Source organism: Lemur catta, chromosome 15, assembly GCF_020740605.2.
Source record: "Lemur catta isolate mLemCat1 chromosome 15, mLemCat1.pri, whole genome shotgun sequence".
Classification (NCBI taxonomy): domain Eukaryota; kingdom Metazoa; phylum Chordata; class Mammalia; order Primates; family Lemuridae; genus Lemur; species Lemur catta.
The window spans coordinates 37324729-37346780 of NC_059142.1; the positions used below are offsets into that span (position 1 = coordinate 37324729).

The 22052-nt window shown below is 37.1% G+C and overlaps 1 protein-coding gene across 1 annotated transcript in view; it reads right to left on the reverse strand.

Moving 5' to 3' along the window:
• FBXL20 (F-box and leucine rich repeat protein 20) overlaps positions 1–22052 on the reverse strand; it is an 82572-nt gene that overhangs the window by 1130 nt on the left and 59390 nt on the right. The window contains 8 exon segments of the mRNA XM_045526364.1: positions 1343–1555; positions 2250–2306; positions 4360–4404; positions 7558–7618; positions 9619–9749; positions 10595–10669; positions 11831–11957; positions 14045–14140. Of these exon segments, the coding sequence (XP_045382320.1) occupies positions 1343–1555; positions 2250–2306; positions 4360–4404; positions 7558–7618; positions 9619–9749; positions 10595–10669; positions 11831–11957; positions 14045–14140 (805 nt within the window).

The following is a 22052-nucleotide window of genomic DNA, read 5'->3' on the forward strand; positions in this document are numbered from 1 at the left end:
TCCGTCCGAGGCTGTTCTAAATGACCAGATCAACTCATATAACTTTTGTACTTGTTTTCCTAACAATAAAACTGGGGGAAAACATCACACTCATTTCTTATTTTGTCCCAAAGGAATTCCCAGTTGGATTCCCATTGCTGAAAGAAGCTACGTAAATTTAAACTTACGTTTTTCCAAGTCATCATGGACAATGCTTTTTTCTGATATTAAAAAAAACCTCATTATCTTCTTTTAATAACATTCTTCTAGTCTTAACTACTATTTCTGAATACCTACTGTGTTCAAGACAATGTGCTAGTTAAGTGACAGGAGTACAAAAATGATCAAGACGGGGTTCTGCTCTGGGGTGATTACAGCCTTGGCATGCACATAAACAGCTAAATTAAAGTGGAAAAGTGCTAAGTGTGTTGAAGTCCAGATAATAGATTTCCTCAGGATTCAGAAACGGAAGAGATTACTGATAGCCACGCAGGTCTAGGAACCCTAGTATATGCGGGTCACAGTAGAGGCTCTGATTGACCTGTGGCTCTTCTCTTTTGGTGTAGAAGAAATACGGTTGTGAGGCCTCCCCAGTGCAGATACGCTCTCAGTCCTCTGTGTCTGAAAGGAGAGGAGGAACTGAGGCCAACTGGAACTCAAAATGAGGTTTGGTGTTCTTTTATTAATATTTTCTCAAGGCTACATGGCCAACATGGATTTTTCTTTAGAGGTTGGTGGTAAGGGACTAAGCACAGTGTCTTTCCTACACCAGGTGTGAAGCAGATGTTTCAATAAATGTCTGTTGAGCCCAATAATCTAACATATAGATTCATCCAGCTTTTTATAACTTCCTTGCTTGCAACTTGTCTTGTAGTCATTTGGCTATTCATGGACCTATTATGGAGGATGGGGTCAAAAATAAAAGGTAAAAATTTACTTCATGTGTTGTCTTAAAAAATAAGAACCCCAAGAAAAGGGTTTGATGTCAAAAAGAAATACAAATTAAATTCTTAAATCCCATTTACCCAAACATTTTCTTTATGTTATTCCTTTCTGTCCTTTAGAACCAAAATGTGCTTTTTTTCACTCTGAAGTTGTAACTAAGCCCTGGATGTTATGGGAGACTCTGCTGGGAGGAGACTTACTTTACTTCCCTTCAGTGGGAATTTTCTTCCTAAATTTCCATCTGGAACCACAAGAAAAAACTATCTACCTTTAGGTTTGCACTCTATTTTTATCCTTGCTAAATGTCCATGTAAATATAACAAGAATCTAAATCTGAAAATGAAAAAAAAAAAAAAAAAGAAAAGGAAAGGAGAGTACTGAGAGCACCAGAGCTGGAGAGTTATGTAGCCATCTTTACCCTGAGTCTCTTGATTCCAGCCCGTGTGATTTGCTGGCAGTCATAGAGTTCTATCCGCTCAAGGCTGTGACAGCTCTTCAAGTGCTCCAAGGACGCATCTGTGATTAGTGGGCAATTGTCCAGCTCAATCACCTCCAGCTGGTCATGGGCGCAGGCCCCATTCCCTAGGTGACGAATTCCATCGTCTGTGATCAGCTCACAGTGAGACAGACTCTGCAGCCAAATAGAGCAAGAAAGGATGTTGAAATATCTTCTGGCATCCCTCTAGCCAACGGCTTGTGTAAAATCAGAAAGCAGACCTTTTTGATTTGATTTTGACAAATATGGAACTATCACTAGATCCACATGGTAAAAAGAAGGAAGCAAACTAGAGTTGCTGGGGTTATGCTTTTGGCAATCAATGACTGATGTTTTTGTGTGTGATTCTAAATATATTTTATAAATTCATGTAATGACTGTGAACTAGTTCATAAACAAAATAAGATAGGCTTTAAAAAAATCTCATCAATTTTCCTTAAATTCTTGGTTCTGGGAAACTTAGAAGCTTTGACCCAACTTTGGATAGTACTATGCCAACAAACACCAAAAATGAGCCTGGATACAGAACAATTAAACAGAAACCCTTCCTGCAGTGTCACTGAAAAGAACAGCAAGAAATTCTCTTAGCAAAGCCTTGATTTGTCATGTTTAACAGAAAAACCATTTCACTTTTCCAGTTCCTATCTCAGTTTTCCACTTCGCTCAAGGACCAACCTTGGTCCTCAGTAAGCTGACAATCTGGAGAAGTATCCCTTCCCCAAATGGTAGCCAAACACTAAGAGGAAAGTCAAGAGCTACATTTTGAAACTAGAGCACTGGGTTTTGATTAAATCCAACAAATATATATAACTTTGAAAGTCACACTCACCAATACTTGAAGTCGAGGACAGTGTATAGAAAGTTGGATTAATGTGCTATCTGTTATCTGAAAGAAACAAGTAAGTTTATTTTGGGTATAATTCCAAATAAAATCATGGGTCATTCCTCATTTTTGACTACATTTCTGGTCTAGAAAGCTTGATAAGCAATTATCAAATAACAGAATGTGAAGGTTTAAATTCCATCAGCTACCTGAACCTGTTCTGTAAGAATCCACCCAAGCCAGGTTTGAACGCATCTCTAGTCTTCATCTTTGGACAGCTCTGTTCAAATTTCTGTTTTGTTTCTGAAATCAATCAAAATCTGTCCTTTGAAGTACTACTCATTGGACTTCGTCCTGTCTCCTTAGAACTATCACAGAAAACAATCAGAAGACAGTGCTCCATGAAAAAAATTAAGGTTGCAAATTTTGAAATTTTTAGATAATTTGGTCTATCTAAATAACATTTTTCCCCTCACTCTGTCGCCCAGGCTGGTCTTCAACTTCTGGGCTCAAGTGATCCTCGCTGCTCAGCCTCCGGAGTTTGGTGGGATTATAGGCATGTGCCACTACACCCAGAAAATATCTTTTTTTTTTTTTTTTGGGACACAGTCTCGGTGCAACTCCTGGATTCCAGTCATCCTCCTGCCTCAGCTCCCGTCCCAAGAAGCTGGGACTACAGGTGCATGCCACCATGCCCAGCTAATTTTTAAAATTTTATGTAGAGACAGGGTCTCACCATGTTGCTCAGGCTGTTCTTGAACTCTGGGCCTCAAGTGATCCTCCAGCCTTAGCCACCCAATGTGGTAGGATTACAGGCATAAGCCACCACACCCAGCCCAAATATCTTTTTAATAAGGCATGCTACAACTCAGGATTGATATCTTGGGTGTCATTTATTTCCCCAAGGGTGGTAGACAGGTGCTGCTGGAATCTGAGTTAACTGTGAACATTCAAGGAGGAAGAACAGCCTTTCATAATTTGTGACTGAAAATAAATGAGTGCTTCTTTTCAAGTTCTTCTCCAACTCTGAGATTATCATTATTTACTACTACACACAGCTTCACAAGAGCTGAGAAACAGCACAGAGAGAGGGTGGAACAGGCAGGGATGTCCATTCAGAAGGACTAACATTAGAAAGGACATAGAGGACACTCAGGCATGTAAGAGAGACAAATGGATGTGAACAAGTTTTAGTTTAATAAGAAATATCTGGACAGTAAGTAAAAAAAAAAAAAAAAAAAAGTGGCCTGGCTGTACCACGCCTGTAATCCTAGCACTTTGGGAGGTCAAGGTGGGAGGACTGCCTGAGGTCAGGAGTTTAAGACCAGCCTGAGCAAGTGCAAGACCCCGGCTCTACAAAAAAAAATAGAAAAAATTAGCCAGGTATGTTGGCATGTGCCTGCAGTTCCAGCTGCTCAGGAGGCTGAGGCAGAGGATCTCTTGAGCCCAGGAGTTTGAGGTTGCAGTGAGCTATGATGACACCACTGCACACTAGCCAGGGCGACAGAGTAGGGAGTAAGATTTCATTTCAAATAAAAAAAGTGACCTTTACAGTTACAGAAGTATCTTCAGTTTTACCATTAAAAAAAATTCATTACCCTAACTTGCTTTTGGAATCCCTCCCCTCAAAGTTTCTCTCTAATCAATAATTTCAAAGCTCTTAAAATTGGTAATAAAAATTATTGACAAGGAGGTCAGTATCCCCTAAGGGATGAGTTTCATACAGAGTCAGGTCCCAGGGCAATTGATTTAAGGATCCAGGGTACAGTAAAGGTAAGAAAAGGTGGTACTATAGATCAGTGTGATGGGGCTTTAATTGTTTACTAGTATTAACTCTGTTGGTCTAAGGAAATATTTTAACAACTTTATGGCCTGAACACTTGGGCCTCTCTTCTCTCTAATGGCAACCTGATTGTATTTTCATAGTTCTTTAACACACATACCATGAACACCTCTGCCCAGTATGCCTGGAAGACATCTCAATAAATAGGAAATCACCAGTGCTGCCAGGCACTACAGTGTGCTACACTAGGGTAAGGAACTGGACATTCTGATGTACGTGTATTATCTAAGTTTCTATCATACTGTATTTCTGAATTAAAATCCACAATCTTACCTGAACACACTCTTCCAGATCCATCTTTTCAAGCTCATGGCAATTCTACAAAGTACAAAAACATTATAGGACAAATTATTTAAAGCATGAGAAAACAGAGTTGCTGTCATTCTAATTTCACTTTTTATCTTATTCCATTAGTTATACATTTTATTTTTAAAAGTAAAACGCTTACTTTGATCACAATGAAATTTCTCTCTCTCTCTTTTTTTTGAGACAGAGTCTCACTATGTTGCCCGGGCCAGAGTGCTGTGGCGTCAGCCTAGCTCATAGCAACCTCAAACTCCTGGGCTCAAGAGGTCCTCCTGCCTCAGCCTCCCGAGTAGCTGGGACTACAGGCACGTGAAACCATGCTTGGCTAATTTTTTTTTCTATTTTTAGTAGGGATGGGGTCTTGCTCAAGCTGGTCTTGAATTCCTGAGCTCAAGCAATCCTCCCGCCTCGGCCTCCCAGAGTGCTGGGATTACAGGTGTGAGCCACCACACACGGCAGAAATTTCTCAATTATTTCACATTTAAAGTACCTAACATTTTAGAACTACAAGAGAATAAATTTGCTGAACATTAATATTGGGCTACTATAGAGATTCTTTCAACCATAAATAACTTAATGAAAACTATTTCTTTTGGAGGGAGGAAAGCAAGTTTTATGCCATGTGCTGGCTCCTACCCAATTAGTATTCCATCAATCTGTCTGAAAGCAGATGACTTTCCCCATTTCATAACACTGGTCAACGTCCATACAATTTTAAATACTATTACTACACAGTGACTTATAAACTACTCTAAGTACTAAAATCTTCAGGAGAATACAGAAAATCTCTTAAAAACCTCTCCATTTAAAACCAGACTTGTGTGTTTCTTATTCTCATCCACCAGTCACATACCAAATAACCAAGTTTCTTTCACAGATTACTAAGAAATCTCTGTTTATTTTATAATCTTATGAAATTGTGGAGAATCAAGTCTCATGAAGGAGTGTCATATTCTCAATGCATGTCTGCAATTCCAGAGCAGTTGGTATTCTTATTGGTTATCAGCAAGTCTGTAGCTATAGCGTGAGAATGCTCAGGAACACCAGGCATAGAAGAGTTCCGCCTCGGTTTTTTCACTCCCATTTCTGTTACTATTCTATATTTCCTTTGTTACCCATTCTTCTGAAATAAAAATTCCATCCTGCTGGTGAATTTTCATTGAAGATAAAGTATCAAAAACAAAAACTATAAAACACTGATGAAAGAAATTGTAAGCTGGGCGTTTTGGCTCATGTCTGTAATCCTAGCACTCTGGGAGGCCAAGGCAGGTGGATCATTTGAGCTCAGGAGTCTGAGACCAGCCTGAGCAAGAGCAAGTTCCCATCTCTACTAAAAATAGAAAGAAATTAGCTGGACAACTAAAAATATATAGAAAAAATTAGCCGTGCATGGTGGCGCATGCCTATAGTCCCAGCTACTCAGGAGAGGCTGAGGCAGAAGGATTGCTTGAGCCCAGGAGTTTGAGGTTGCTGTGGGCTAGGCTGATGCCACAGCACTCTAGCCCGGACAACAGAGTGAGACTCTATCTAGGAAAAAAAAAAAAAAAAAAAAAGCATGAATAGCCAAAGAAATCCTAAGCAAAAAGATCAAATCTGGAGGCATCACATTACCCAACTTCAAATTATACTACAAAGCTATACAGTAACCAAACAGCATGGTATGGGTATAAAGGCAGACATACAAACCAATGGAATAGAATAGAGAACTCAGAAATATAAGCCAAATACCTACAACCAACTGATCTTTGACAAATCAGACAAAAACATTCACTGGGGAAAGGACACCCTATTCAATAAAAGGTACTTAGAAAATTGGATAGCCTCAAGCAGAAGAATGAAATTGGATCCCTTTCTCTCACCATACATAAAAATTAACTCAAGATGGATTAAAGACTTAAATGTAAGACCTGAAACCATAAAAATATTAGAAGACCAAGGAAACACTATCCTTGACATTGGCCTAGGTAAAGAATTTATGACTAAGACTCCAAAGGCAAATATGACAAAAATAAAAATAAATAAATGGGACTTAATTAAATGAAAAAGTCTCTGCACAGCAAAAGAAATAATCAACAGAGTAAATAGACAACCTATGGAATGGGAGAAAATATTCATAAGTTATATATTTGATGAAGGACTAATATCCAGTATCTATAAGGAACTCAAAACAAATCAGCAAGAAAAAAAACAACATCATTAAAAAGTGGGCAGAATGGGCAAAAAGTGGGTAAACAGACATTTTTCAAAAGAAGAGAAACAAATGGTTAACAAATATATTTAAAAATGCTCCACATCAGTAATCATCAGGGAAATGGAAAATCCCACAGTGAGATACCACCTTACCCCTGTCAGAATGGCCATTACTAAAAAATCAAAAAACAACAGATGCTGGTGTGGATGAGGTGAAAAGGGAATGCTTAAACACTGTTGGTGGGAATGCAAATTAGTATAACCTCTATGGAAAACAGTATGGAGATTTCTCAAAGAACTAAAAGTAGATCTACCATTCAATCCAGCAATCCCACTACTGGGAATATACCCAGAGGAAAAGAAGTCATTTTATAAAAAAGATACCTACGATCATATGTTTGTTGCAGCACAATTCACAACTGTAATGATATGGAACCAACCTAAATGCCCATCAACTGATGAGTAGATAATGAAAATTTGGTGTGTGTATATACACACACACACACACACACACAGACACACACAGACACACACAGACACACACCATGGAATACAACTCAGCCATGAAAAAGATTGAAATAATGTCTTCTGCAGAAACTTAGATGAACTAGAGTTCATTATCCTAAGTAACCCAAGAACAAAAACCAATATACCTCATGTTCTCACTTATAAATGAGAGCTAAGCAGCAATGGGCTAATCTATGGTCATACAGAGTGACATAATGGAAACTGGAGACTCAAAAGAGGCAGGCTGGTTGGGGGGGTGCAGGATGAAAAATTACCTATTCGGTACAATGAACACTATTTAGGTGATGGGTACATTAAAAGCCTAGACTTCGCCACTATACAATTCATCCATGTAACAAAAAGCCATTTGTACTCCTTAAATCTATTGAAATAAAATAAAAAATACATATATAAAAAAAGAAATAAAAGTCCCTAACAAAGCCTATGGAATCCAATGGAAATACTTACCCTAGCAAGAGTGGTAAAGCCCACATCTGTTAACTGAGAACATCTTGCCACTTCTAATATTCTGTTAAAAAAACAAAGTGAAAGTCATGTTCTTGGTCTCTGAAAACTGGGTTTACTAAAACATCAAGGATTTAAGAAAATAATCTCCTATTCCCTAAGGACTTTATAATATAGAATGACATTAACAGCTAAGCAAGTCTGTATACAGATCTCGCCATTCGTTTTTATGGAGTCATCACAAAGTGGTGCTGTAAATACCACATTTCAGGATGATACAATCAAAGAACACAGAAGAATATAACTGAAGCTTGTAGTTAATGCCAAAATGCATGAAATGCATTAAAAGCCTTCTTGATGGCATACCGCTTACCCCCAGAGGGCAGCCTGCTCCTAGAAAACAAAGGAAATGGAGATAAATACTCTATTTCAGTTAATCTGTTGCCGAAGTAAATTATTTTCTTTCCCTGTTTTAGATGTAGGTTCACTCAGATTTAAATAGCTTTTTAAAAATGTGCTGAAGGGACAGCTTAATTACAGGTTTGTCCCAAATATGAAATTCCAGATTTATGAAAGCTTCCTGCCTCCTCCCACACGCTCCCAGAGAGGCCCAGTGGAGAGGGAAGCTGAGCTGGCAGCCATTCTCCTATTATTCAGCAACTGCTAAACACCAACCTAAATACCAATCACAGGGCTGGGGAACCAAAAGCAACTCTCTTCTGTGAAAAGTCTGATGACCTCTGTACAATGGTACCAAAGATCATTTAACATGTTTGCTTACAAATTACTACAGAAGCTAAAAAACATTAAAGCTAGTGAAATCATTATCAATTGAAAATCAATTAGAAATGAATGCTATATCTAATGGGAGAACATGATATGACTGCAACACAACTTTTAAGAGCCTTTCTATTCTAACAATATAATGAACCATACAGAAAGATAGAGCTGAAGACCCCTCTCTCTCTCAAATATAAAGGAATAATGTGTAATATTTTGAGAGAGAGGTTTGGTTACCTCCTGAGCTCCTGAGAAGTACTCTATTCTAGGCTTCTGATATTACCAATTTTGATCAACAAGTCTACCATATATTAAGGAATTTTGATACTGTAGGAAAAAGTTTTTTTAACAATTATAATCAGGCCAGGTGATAATCAAAACAGAAAGTTTTATTGCTTTACAATGATGATTATATGTAAGAAAAATGGTTTTATGGGTCTGGAGCCAAACTGCCTGGGTGTGACTCCTTGTTCCTACACTTACTAGTTGTGATACCTTGAGAGGGTTACTTAACCTCTTGCTGCTTCAGTATTCTCATCCATAATATGGAGATAATAACGTGCTTATATGGTGTTACAGAGATTAAATGAATTAATATCTGTAAAGCACCTAATAAAACGATATCTAACTTATAAGTGTTATATAAGTTTTGTTTTAAAAAACAAAAAAGGTGCATGGGGATCATCCCTACTCATTACAAAACAGCATCTTGTGTGCTCCTACAGAATCAACAAGGGTTTGACACCATGTGCACACTAATACAGCACTCTTAGTAAATATTCAGCCAATCCCATATTCAAACTGAGGAGCCATAGAGAAATAAGGCTGTTCTGAAAGACCATCAATACAAAAGAGGTTCTCTTGCAGGAATTTTTTTCTTTTCAAATATAGTACTCCCTTTTATATACCTGGCATCGTTATTACAATACAAATGACTTCAGTGTGGGCCTTTAAATGCTTTTTGAGAAAGGAATTTTATTATATGAAATTATATAAAAGCATTAATAAGAGAAAATGCTTTTCTTTCTTTCTCAAGTAATGAAATAAAACGTTGATTTTTTCTAGTATGGTTAGCAAGTAATAGACTTTGAGGACTGTTACCCCTTGGTTCATGCCAAGTACATGTAATCAAATGAAGTACAAAGCAAGTAGGTGGGCATCTAAAAGGGTAGTGGCTCTGCAGTGTCTACCATTAAATTTGAAAGTTCTAAGGAATAAATATGGGTGAAGGAGACTTTTGTTTCTTTTCTCTGATTTTTTTTGAGCTAAACAAGAAATGCTTACCTAAGCCGTGGGCAGTTCTGACCTAGAGCATTCAGGATGGCATCTGTGATGTTGGAGCAGCCAGAGGCACAGAGGGACTGTAACTTATGGCACCCTCTGCATATAGTAATGAGACCTTCATCTGTAATTTGCTAAAAAAAAAAAAAAAAAACAAGAGCAAAAAAAGAAAACCATAGACATTAGCATCATAGAAGAAAAATAAGCAAAAAATGACACCTCTGTGAAAATAAGTACCAAAAAGAAATCCAGATAGGTTTAATCAGATAGCAGACCTAAATGAAAACAAATACACTTTGTTTCTTCCTTCTACTTCCTGTTTTTATTTGTTTGTTTTTGAGATGGAGTCTCGCTCTGTCACCTGGGCTAGAGTGCCATGGTGTCAGCCTAGCTCACAGAAACCTCAAACTCCTGGGCTCAAATGATCCTCCTGCTTTAGCCTACCAAGTAGTCGGTACTATGGGCACACGCCAGCTAATTTTTTCTATATATTTTTAGCTGTCCAGATCATTTCTTTCTATTTTTAGTAGAGACAGGGTCTCGCTCTTGCTCAGGCTGGTCTTGAACTCCTGACCTTGAGCGATCCTCCCGCCTTGGCCTCTCAGAGTGCTAGGATTACAGGCATGAGTCACTGTGCCCGGCCCACTGACACATCTTAATCGGTTATAAAGCATAACTGCAATTTTAAACACTGAAGTTTCTGAATAATTTACTTTGAGAAAGTAGACAGTTTTCTTAAGAAGACAAGAAAAAGATGGAGTTACAGTTAGCTTATCTGGAATTCTGCATGAGCTGCCCTCTATCTTATCTATGTCAAAGCCACTAGGAGTGAGTGTTGTCAAACATGTAGTCATCTGTGTGTCTACTGTGTCCCTAGGGTGGTAGCAGAAAAACCACTGGTCTTGATGACTAAAACTTCCATTATAGTATTACTGAAATGAACTACTAAAACAGAAGGGCTGTGGGAAGGGATGCTTACCAAGCAAGTCTGCAAGTTCAAAGTCACTAGCTCAGGACAGTGTGCACCTATATACTTTAGAGCTTCATCTTCTAGCTGGAAAGATTAAAAAAGAGAAAAAGTGATTACTGATATTGTTTCAAAGGAGAAAGATTTAAGAATGTACACATTCATCAATATATTCTAAATATAGTAAACCAAGTTTCAAAGGGACAATTAACACCAAATAATGAACTATGACCACATAACAGTAGAATTCATATTATTAGCATGGTTATCAGTATTTTTAAAATCAGTTCTGGCCACATTCAAATTCATATTATCATCAAATCAAAGAAAAGATGGAATAAACATTGCCTAGTTTTTATGGATTTTACTTCTTATAAATATCCCACACAGCATTTTGTTGAGGGACTATGAAGCTAAAATAATTTTCACACTTCTATCGTCATGCTTACAGTGCTGAGAGCAGATGGTAAGTAATTGATGATAATGATGCATTCCAATCAATATTTTTCAGGATCCCATAAATAACCAGAAGCTCAAGCTGTTGTTTTAAGGCAGTCATATAGCCCAAGCTCTGCTTCAAACAATAGAACCCCTCCCATCATGGTAAAAGAATGAAGGCATTTTTAATGGAATCCATGCTATGGTTTTAGTTACTATTAATAAAATACGGTAGAGCCTAGCCCTACTTTGTCAATTACATTTAAATTCACCCTTGATCATTTCTTTCCAGGTACTATAGTTAATTCCTTTTTTCACTGTAAAACACCGAAATAGTAAAGTTTTTAACGACAAAATATGTTGGATTTGTAATGTGACTGGCAGGAAATAAGCATCAACGCTATAAAATGCAGGTTGCTGTATACTTGGCACATTTAAGAAAAACTCCTGGTGGTTAAAAAACAAGTGGAAATTGCCAAGACTGCCTTCTTTGCCTATCCAGTACAAAGCATCAGCAGTAACAACATGACAAGTTTTTTTTTTTCAGTACAAACTTAATTGCATGTAACTTTTTGCTTATGGTTTATCCTGAGTATGTTATCTCCCCACCTTGCCCTCACCCCAAGTTTATGTTGGCCAGATGTTAATTCTCCTCATTCTTTTATTCTAAGGCAAAACTTTAATTTTTAAGTGTGTATCTTTGGTCAATAATACACACAACTAACATTTCCCTCAAGACAAACATCTTGAGGCTACCTACAAAGAGCTCATGGTTCCTTGGAATTTCACAAGCACTACATGGAGTATTACCTGCGTGCAGCCTTTTAAGAATAAGGCCTTGAGACCCCCACAGCCCCTCACTAGTGCTTGAATGCCATCCTTGGTTACTTGGTCACACCAGGAAATGTTCAACTGCTCCAACAGTGGACATCCCTCACTTAGAATAAAACAAAATGAGACAAACATATCACTAAATCCAATCCCAAGGCACCAAAGTCTCATTTTATTTGCTATCTAATAAAGGAATGGATATAGTACCATTCTCCCCCACAAGAATATACATATTTACTTAATGTGAATATAGGCACTCCCATAGAACACACACAAAAAAACTGATTTATCAATGTCTGTGGTGCTCATGTGGGACTATATCATTAATAGGGTCACCTCAAATCCAGCTTAATCAACAAGCACAAAGCACAATACTGTCTTTCAGATATATGAGACTTTTTATGGAGGTTTATACTTTTCAAAATATTTTTATATTCTTTTTGCACTGATCACCTATCTCAAAGGTCTCTTGACAGGACATGGATTAGTAAGAGTTCAGATTCAAACCCAGATTCTCCATCATGTAGTGCTATTACAAAGTAAGTATCCCTTATCTGAAATGCTTGGATCAGAGTGTTTTGGATTTCAAATTTTGGAATATTTGCATTATACTTACACAGTTGAGCAGCCCAAATCTGAAATGCCCCAGTGAGCATTTCCTTTGAGCGTGTCATGTTGGTGCTCAAAAAGTTTTGGATTTGAGTAATTCAGATTTTCAGATTAGAGACATTCAATCTGCAGTATCAAAGTAATAATGAGGACTTTTAAGAATTTACAAAGGCTCTCTATATTTCCTCATCTGAAACGTTTCTAGAATATTGTTTCTGTAGGCTGAATCTACAGTATCTTGTGTTCAATCTCTGCCTTCAAAATTCCAGCTTCATCTTTGATTCTTTCTGCTCTTATCAGTTTAGTTTAACATTTAGACTATGGAGGAACCCCAAGCTTTCTATGACATTCTTTAGAAAACAGTGAATAAATTGTTTTAAATATTCTTGCCTATAGAAAAGACCCAGAAGATAAAGTCAGGAGATCTAGGTTCAAGTTCATTCTTCAACATTAGTAGTTTGACTTTAGGCAAGTCATTTTAGGAAGCCTGTCTGAACTTCTCTTAGTCCAAGATTAGCCATAGTCCTTTCTATGTTCTTCCAAAACAGATGCACTCACTTCTTTCATAGTACTTATTACATAATATATGTTTAATAGTTTTTTTCCTCCCACTTGACTCTGAGGAACTTGAAGGCCACAATAATACCTAGCACTCGACAACTTTTTAGAATTTCTAATTTGTAAAATGTCTACCCTATGTCCCTCACAAGGCCTTCAAATAAATAATTTATGTGAAAATATTTTATTTTATAAATGATAGAAGTTGTTACATTATCAAATTTATTATCCTATATGGGAAACAGTCAAAGATACATGTATTCAATATTCACAAAGAAGATCTAAAAGGAACCATATTTTTAGATTACTTATGCTCTACTTAACTCAATCTATATTTTTCTTTTAATAGCTTAATTTTTACTATGCATAACTGCAGCCAATATGTCAGACCATAATCATTTATAAAAAGCTGATTAAAAGAGAAGTTTCCAAAGAAAGTGAGCATTTCACTTTCCTTTTAAGATACATCATCTGTAACATGCTTTAAAAAATATATGAACATTAAAATAAGATATTTTAATTGCTTACTATATGCTAGGAACCTTTTTAAAGCACTTTACATATATTAGATTGAACCACATTAAGCTGTCATTGTTATAACACAAAACCTGGCAAATATTGGCACAACTTTTTATGGTTTAGCCTCAAATTATCTTGTTTTAAAAAAGCTTAGTAGGGTTATGTTTGCTTACTAAACCTTGTTAATAACCTGGCTCCAGAACCCTGTTTTAATCACTGAGTTATAATAACAAGTGCCATTTTTTCTTTTATTGAAAACAAGCCTTTATAAAAATCTCATCATTCATGTATAAACTATACTACTCTGTTCAGAAATCCTAGTTACCTCTAGTCATTTTAATGTGTCCTATAATTGTAATTTGGGTAAGCAGTAAAACAAAACACCTATTCTAAACTATAGTATATACCCATAAAACACAGTTGCCTGCAATTCCAACTTTATTTCAGTTATTTTAAGAAGTACATATTTTTTCTGATTACTGGACATGCTTATTGTAAGAAATTTACCTCAGAGCTTTCAGAGACATGTTTGTTATTGATGTACAGGAAGCCAGGTCAAGGTGCCTGAGTTTGGAACAGAACTTGCTAAGGCTAGTACATGTACTGAAAAATGGAAAAAGGAGAAAATAATGAATAAACAAAATAAGAACATATCCTTGGCATATCATACACCATAATCATTAAAAGTGTGTATATTTAAGAACTGTAAAATTTTTATACCCCTAAAAAAAGCAGTTTATAAATCCTGGGACCTTTCACATTGAGGAAGAGGCAGATACCATTCAAAAAGGAGAAGGCTATGCTGTGTATGAGAATTTGCATGAGGGGAAGATGGTGCTGATTCACATTTAGAAATGTTAATGGCTATTAACAGCACACTACTTATATGGGCTCTAAGAGATCTATGTGCATTTTGGAAATCCAGGAACACCAGAAAGCTAATCAGTACCTACTACCATGTGGTCAAACATGAACACCAAAAGGTCTGCCTCTGCTCTTAAATCTCTACTCAAGACAACTTCTGCACGGCAGTTATGAAAGAACTAGATTTTTGCAAGGTATACAAAGTATAGACTGGTATTGGGCTGAAACAAGTAAGTTATATAATACTGCTACCCACTTTCCTTAATGATTTCTTTTTTTTTTTGAGACAGAGTCTCGCTTTGTTGCCCGGGCTAGAGTGAGTGCCGTGGCGTCAGCCTAGCTCACAGCAACCTCAAACTCCTGGGCTTAAGCGATCCTACTGCCTCAGCCTCCCGAGAAGCTGGGACTATAGGCATGCACCACCATGCCCAGCTAATTTTTTCTATATATATTTTAGTTGGCCAGATAATTTCTTTCTATTTTTAGTAGAGACGGGGTCTCACTCTTGCTCAGGCTGGTCTCGAACTCCTGACCTCGAGCAATCCACCCGCCTCAGCCTCCCAGAGTGCTAGGATTACAGGCATGAGCCACCAAGCCCGGCCTCCTTAATGATTTCTTAAAGGCTTTTCCCACAGTGGTCAAGTTCTCAACTTAATTTTTTTTAACTTATCATGGAAAACTACAAACATATATGGGGCCAGGAGCAGTGGCTCATCCCTGTAATCCCAGCACCCTGGGAGGCCAAGAAGGGAGGGTTCCTTGAGCCCAGGAGTTCAAGACCACTCTGGGCAACACAGCAAAACCCTGTCTCTACTAAAAATAATAATAATAATAATAATATAAATAAAAATAAAACTTCAAATATACACAATAGTAAATAATACACAGAACCCACACATACTATCATTAAACTTCAACATTTATCTATCCTGCTATTTTTATTTCGTCTATTCATCCCCGTTTCAGTATTTTAAAGCAAATTCCAGACATATTATTTTACCTATAAATATTTCTGTACATATTTCTCATAAGTATTTTAATTGCTTTTTTTTTTTTGTTTTGGAGATGGACTCTCGCTCTGTTGCCCAAGCTAGAGTGCCATGGCATCAGCCTAGCTCACAGCAACCTCAAACTCCTGGGCTCAAGCGATTCTCCTGCCTCAGCCTCCCATAGCTGGAATTATAGGCACATACAACCACGCCCAGCTAATTTTTCTGTATTTAGTAGAGACAGGGTCTCGCTCTTGCTTAGGCTGGTCTTGAACTCCTGACCTCAAGTGACCCTCCCATCTCCCAGAGTACTAGGATTACAGCGTGAGCCACCTCGCCCGGCCAGTATTTTAATTCCTTAATTATCATCTGATACCCAGCCTATGTTAAATTTTCCCCAATTGTCTCATATATGCTTTTGCCAAGTTGACTGCCTTAAGTAATCCTCCTGCATTGGCCTCCCAAAGTGAGCCACCATACCGAGCCTATTTTCTTGATGGAATTCTTGTTACTACACTTGATCTTAGCCAAAAGGCCAAAAAGCAATAGAAATCTTGTTACTGGATGTATGATTTCCAAGTATTTTCTCCCAGTCTGTGCCTTGTTGTTTCATTTTTTTAAAAGATGTCTTTGGAAGCATAAAAGTTTAAATCACGTTTAATTTTAAATTAAATTTATCACTTTTATAGCTGTGTTCTTGGTGTTATCTAATAAATAACACTTTTATTAGCCCAAGATCACAAAGGTTTTTTTCCTTATGTTTTCTTCTAAGAGTTTTATAGTGTTAGACCTTAGAATTAGGTCTATGATACATTCTGTTCCATGTCGCGCCCGCCTCGCCAGCAAGGAAGACGGGGCAACAGGAGTTCTTCTACAGTGCTTTATTGGGGATCCCTCTAAGCTTCAAGATGCGGAAGACCCTGAGCACAAGCTTTCACACAGTAATATACCCTCAGGGAAACAGGAAGTAACAGAGATAGGTCAAAGTCAATCACAAGCGGTCACCAATAGGCCGAGTCAGAAAACCTCATATGCATACTTATGTAACAGACCTACAGATGTACTACGCATGCGCCACACTTGTTTACCTCAGCCAGGCCACCGGAAATCGGCGCCATCTTGCAATGGCGTCCGCGCTCCCCACAGTTCCACTGACTTATACACCTGTCCTCTACAACATCATACTGTCTTGATTACTATAGCTTTATACTAAGATTTAAATCTGACAGCATGAATCCTCCAACATGGTTCTTCATTTTTCAAAATTGTTTTGGCCATTATATTCCCATATAAATTTTAGGATCAGCCTGTCAGTTTCTTAAAAAAAAAAGCCTGTTGATATTTTAATAGGAGTTGCACTGAATCTATAAAAAAAATTGGACAGAACTGCCATCTTGACAATATCAAATATTCTAAAGCATGAACATGGACTATCTCTCAATTTTACATCTTTTTCCTCTCAGTAATGTTTTGTAGTTTTCAGTGTAATGATCTTTTGCTTCTTTTATTACATTTATCTGTAAATATTTTATTCTTTTTGATGTACTGTAAATGAAACTGCTTCCCTAATTTTACTTTTGGATTGTTTGTTGCTAATGTATAGAAATACAATTACTTTTTGTATACTGATCTTGTATCCAGTGAGCTTGTTAAGCTTTGTTTATGAATTCTAGTAATTTTTTTGTGGTTTCATTAGAATTTTCTACATACAGAATTACATTATCTGCAAGTAAAGACAGTTTTACTACATTCCTTTTTTTTTTTTTTAATTTTTTTTTTAAGGCTAGTCAAGTGAAGCTGTGGGAGTGGATTTTTAAAAAAATATTACCATACTGGCTAGACTCTTCAATAACAATGTTGAATAGAAATGGAGAGAGTGAACATCCCTTCCATGTTCCTGACCTTAGGGGGGGAAAGCATTCAGTCTCTCACCATTAATTATTATGTTAGCAGTAGGTTTTTCACAGATGCCTTTAGTCAGGTTGAGGAAATTCCCTTCTATTTCATTTCATTGTGAATGGGTGTTGGATTTTGTCATACATGTTTCTGTGTCTTATATATCTATTATTATGTAACAAATTATCCTCAAACTGACCAGCTTAAAACAATAAATATTTATTATCTCACAGTTTTTGTGGGTCAGGAAGATAGGCAGCCTCATAGGGTGCCACTGACTCAGAGTTTCTTACAAGACTGCAATCATCTCAAAGCTGAGCTGAGTTTAGATCCCTTTCCAAGATCACTTAGGTGGTTATTGGCAGATCGCAGAAGATCCAATTCCAAGCTCACTCCTGGCTTTTGGTAGGTTTGGTCCCTGCTGGCTACTGGCCAGAGACATCAGCTCCTTACCATGTTGGCCTCTCCAAAGACGTACTAACAGGGCAGCTTGCTTCCCTGAGAGCCAGAGCCGCAAGAGAAAGCAGAGCAGGACAGAAGTCTTTTTGTAACCTAATCTCAAAAGTGACATCCAATCTCTTGAAATTCTATTGTTAGAAATGAGTCACTAGGTACAGCTAACTCTGAAGGGGAAAGGATTATATAAGGGTGTGAATACCAAGAGGTGGGGATTATCTGAGAGTCATTTTGGAGGCTGCCTATCACATTGAGATGATCATGTGGTTTTTCTGTATGTTATTCCAGAGGTCAACAAACTGGCCCAACGGCCAAATCTTGCCCACAGCCTGTTTTTATATGGCTCACAAACTAAATGATTTTTACATTTTCAAATGGCTGAAAGAAAATAAAAAAGATATCATTTTGTGACATGTGAAAATTATATGAAATTCTAGTCTCAGCATCCAGAAATAAGGTTTTATTGGAACACAGCCTTGCTTATTTGTTTATCTATTGTCTATGGCTGCTTTTGTAGCTATAATTGATACTGGCAGAGTCAAGTAATTGCAACAGATTGTATGGGCTATGAAATCTAAAATATTTACCACCTATCTGGCCCTATATAGAAAAAGTTTACAGATTCTTGTAACTTTATTCTATCAATTATTCTCTTATGGCACATTACATTAATTGGTTTTTGCATGTTAAACCTAACTTGTATTTCCGAGATAAATCCCACTTGTTTATGATCTAAAATCCTCTTATATGTTTCTTGACTTACTTAACTAAAATTTTGTTAACCGTTTTTTGCATCTTTGTTCCTGAGAGATATTGATATCTCTCTTGTGATGTCTTGCTATCAGGGTTAATACTGGCCTTATAGAATGACTCAGAAGTGTTTTATCCTTTATTTTCTGAATAAGTTTGAGGATTGGTATTATTTCTGCAAACATCTGATGGAATTCACCAGTGCAGCCATCTCTGGGCCTGGGTTTTTTTGGAGGGGACAATTTTAAATTATTCACTGAATTTACTTGTCATAGGTCTATTCAGATTGTCTATTTTTTCCTGTTGGTCAGTTTGGGTAATTTATGCCTTTCCAGAAATTTATCCACTTGATCTAAGTTGTCTAATTTGTTAGCATAAAGTTATTCATGGTACTGTTATAATCCTGTTAATCTATCTTTTGGGTAAAATGTTTAGTCTTCAACCTTCATTTCTGATTTTAGTAATTGGCATTTTCTTTCTGTTTTTTTTTCTTAATCAGTCTAGGTTTGTTAACTTTGTTGACTTTCTTAAAAGAACCAGCTTTTGATTTCATTAATTTTATTACTGTTCATCTATTTCCTATTTCACTGATCCACTCTAATATTATTTCCATCCTTCTGCATACCTTGGGCTTAGTTTGCTTTTCTTTTTCTAATTTCTTAATGTTGAAGGTTATGTTACTGATTTGAGATCTTTCTTTTCTGCTATACCACTGCTTTAGCTGCATCCCATAAAGTTTAATAGCTTTTCATTTTCACTTAGTTCAAAACATTAAAAAAATTTCCTTAGGCTGGGTGTAGTGGCTCAGGCCTGTAATCACAGCAATTAGGGAGGCTGAGGAAGGAGGATTGCTTGAAGCCAGGAGAGATCAGCCTAGGCAACACAGCAAGACCCCATCTTCTTCACAAAATAAAAAACAAAACAAAACAAAAAAAACCCACAAAAAACCTTAGCAGGGCTTGGTGGCATGTAACTTTAGTGCTAGCTACTTGGGAGGCTGAGGCTGAGGCTGAGGCAGGAGGATCACTTGAGCCTAGGAGTTTGAGGCTGCAGTGAGCTATGACACCACCACTGCACTCTAGCTTGGATGACAGAGCAAGACCCCATCTCTAAAAGTAAAAACAAAAACAATGCAAAATTTCCCTTGTTATTTTTGTCTTTAACACATGGATTATTTATATTTAGAAATGTGTTGCTTAATTTCCAAATACTTGGGGTTTTCCCAGATTTTGTGCTACGGGGGATCTCCAGTTTAACTCTCTAGTTATGATCAGAGAACATACTTTATAAGATTTCAATCTTAAATTTTTTAAGGCTTATTTAGTGGCCCAACCTATGGTCCATTCTGGACAATATTCCAAGTGTATTGAAAAAGAATGTTTGTTCTGTAGTTGCCGGGTGGAGTGTTCTGATTGTATAAAGAGTATTTATCCATCCTTCCACTTTCAACCTGTTTGTGTTGAATCTAAAATGTGACAACCTGTCTTTTTGGTGATGTGTTCAGTCAGTTCACATTTAATAGAATTAATGATATAGTTGGATTTTGTCTCCAATTTCCCTGTATGTACCTTTTTTTGTTTTGTTTCTCTTTCCTACTTTTAAGAGACAGAGTCTTGCTGTGGCCCAGGCTGGAGTGCAGCTGCTATTCACAGGGTCAATCAAAGTGTATTGTGTCCTCAAATTCCTGGGCTCAAGAGATCCTCCTACCTCAGGTTCTAAGTTAACTAGGATTATAGGCGCGAACCATTGTACCTGGCTTTTTCTATTTTCTAGTGTGCACTGTATCATTTGAACTCCTCTGTTGGTTTTATTATTATTATTTTTTTTTACTATATTACAGGTTGCTCACAGATTACAATATGCACCTTAATTTATCACAATCTATTTCAGGATAATTCTTGCAAAACAGGCTGGGTGTGGTGGCTCACACCCATAATTCTAGCACTCTGGGAGGCCAAGGTGGGAGGATTGCTTGAGCTCAGGAGTTGAGACCAGCCTAAGCAAGCGCAAGACCCCATCTCTTCCAAAAACAGAAAAAGTTAGCCAGGTGTAGTGGTGCACACCTGTAGTCCCAATATTCAAATATATTTCTTACATTACTTCTATGTTATAAACTCAACAATACAGTGTTACAATTACTGCTTTATAAATTTTTATTTTTTAAAGAGGAAAAGATATGAAAAAATTTCAGAGTCCTTTAGATTTACCCACATATACATATATATATATACACACATATACACACATACACTATTTCTGGTGCTCTTCATTTACCAATTCCTATGGATTTGAGTTGTTGTTTAATACTTACTTGCTTTCATCCTGAAGGACTTCCTTTAGTATTTATGCTAAGGCATGTTTGTTAGTAACAAATCTCTCGGTTTTTATCAAGGAAAATCTTTATTTTGCCTTTTTTTTTTTTTTGAGACACAGTCTCACTCTGTTGCCCAGGCTACAGTGCCATGGCATCAGCCTAGCTCACAGCAACCTCAAACTCCTGGGCTCAAGAAATCCTTCTGCCTCAGCCTCCCGAATAGCTAGGACTACAGGCATGCACCACCATGCCTGGCTAATTCTTTCTATATATTTTTAGTTGTCCAGCTAATTTCTTTCTATTTTTAGTAGAGACGAGGTCTCACTCTTGCGCAGGCTGGTCTCGAACTCCCGAGCTCAAACAATCCTCCCGCCTCGGCTAGGATTACAGGCATGAGCCACCGTGCCCAGCCTTGCTTCATTTTTAAAGGACAGTTTTTGCTAGATGGAAAATGGGTCTCTGTGTGTCAATTCTATCAGGAGTATGTTGAGCTTCTACATCTGTAATGTTTTCGTCAAATATGGGGAGTTTCTAGCCATTACTTTTTCAATTTTTTTTTCTGCCTCTCTTTTTTCTCTTCTCTGGGATTTCCATTATAGGAAAGTTGGCACTCTTGATGTTCCATAGGTTTCTGAGGCTCTAACAATTTTTCCTTAATTGTTTATCTTTCTGTTCTTCAGACTGGACAATTTCTATGGATCTATCTTCAAGTTATCTGTCTTGCTATCTTTACTCTCTCATTGAGACTGCTGGCACATTTTTTGTTTTATTTCCAACTCCAGAATTTCTACTTGGCTCATTTTTTTATAATTTCTATCTCTATATTGACATTCTCTATTTAATAAGTCAATGTCATATTTCCTTTAATTTATTAAAAAACATGGTTTTCTTTAGTTTCTTGAACATATTTATAACAGCTGCTTTGAAATCTTTGCTAAGTCTACCATCCACACTCTCTCAGCAACAGTTTCTACTGACTACTTTTTTCCTTACTATGGGTTATACCTTCCTGTTTCTTTGCATGTCTCATCATGTTTTTGTTAAAAACTGGGCATTTTAGGTAGTACATTGTAGCAACCCTGGATTTGATTTTCCCCCGAGGGAGTTTCATTATTTTGTTGTTTGTTTGGTAACTGCTTAAACAGACTCTGTCTTTCCTACAATGTGTAGGACCACTGGTGTTTCTAAGTATTTTTTCTTATTTTTAACTCTGGCTTCCTAGGAGTCAATCCTAAGTCTTCACAGC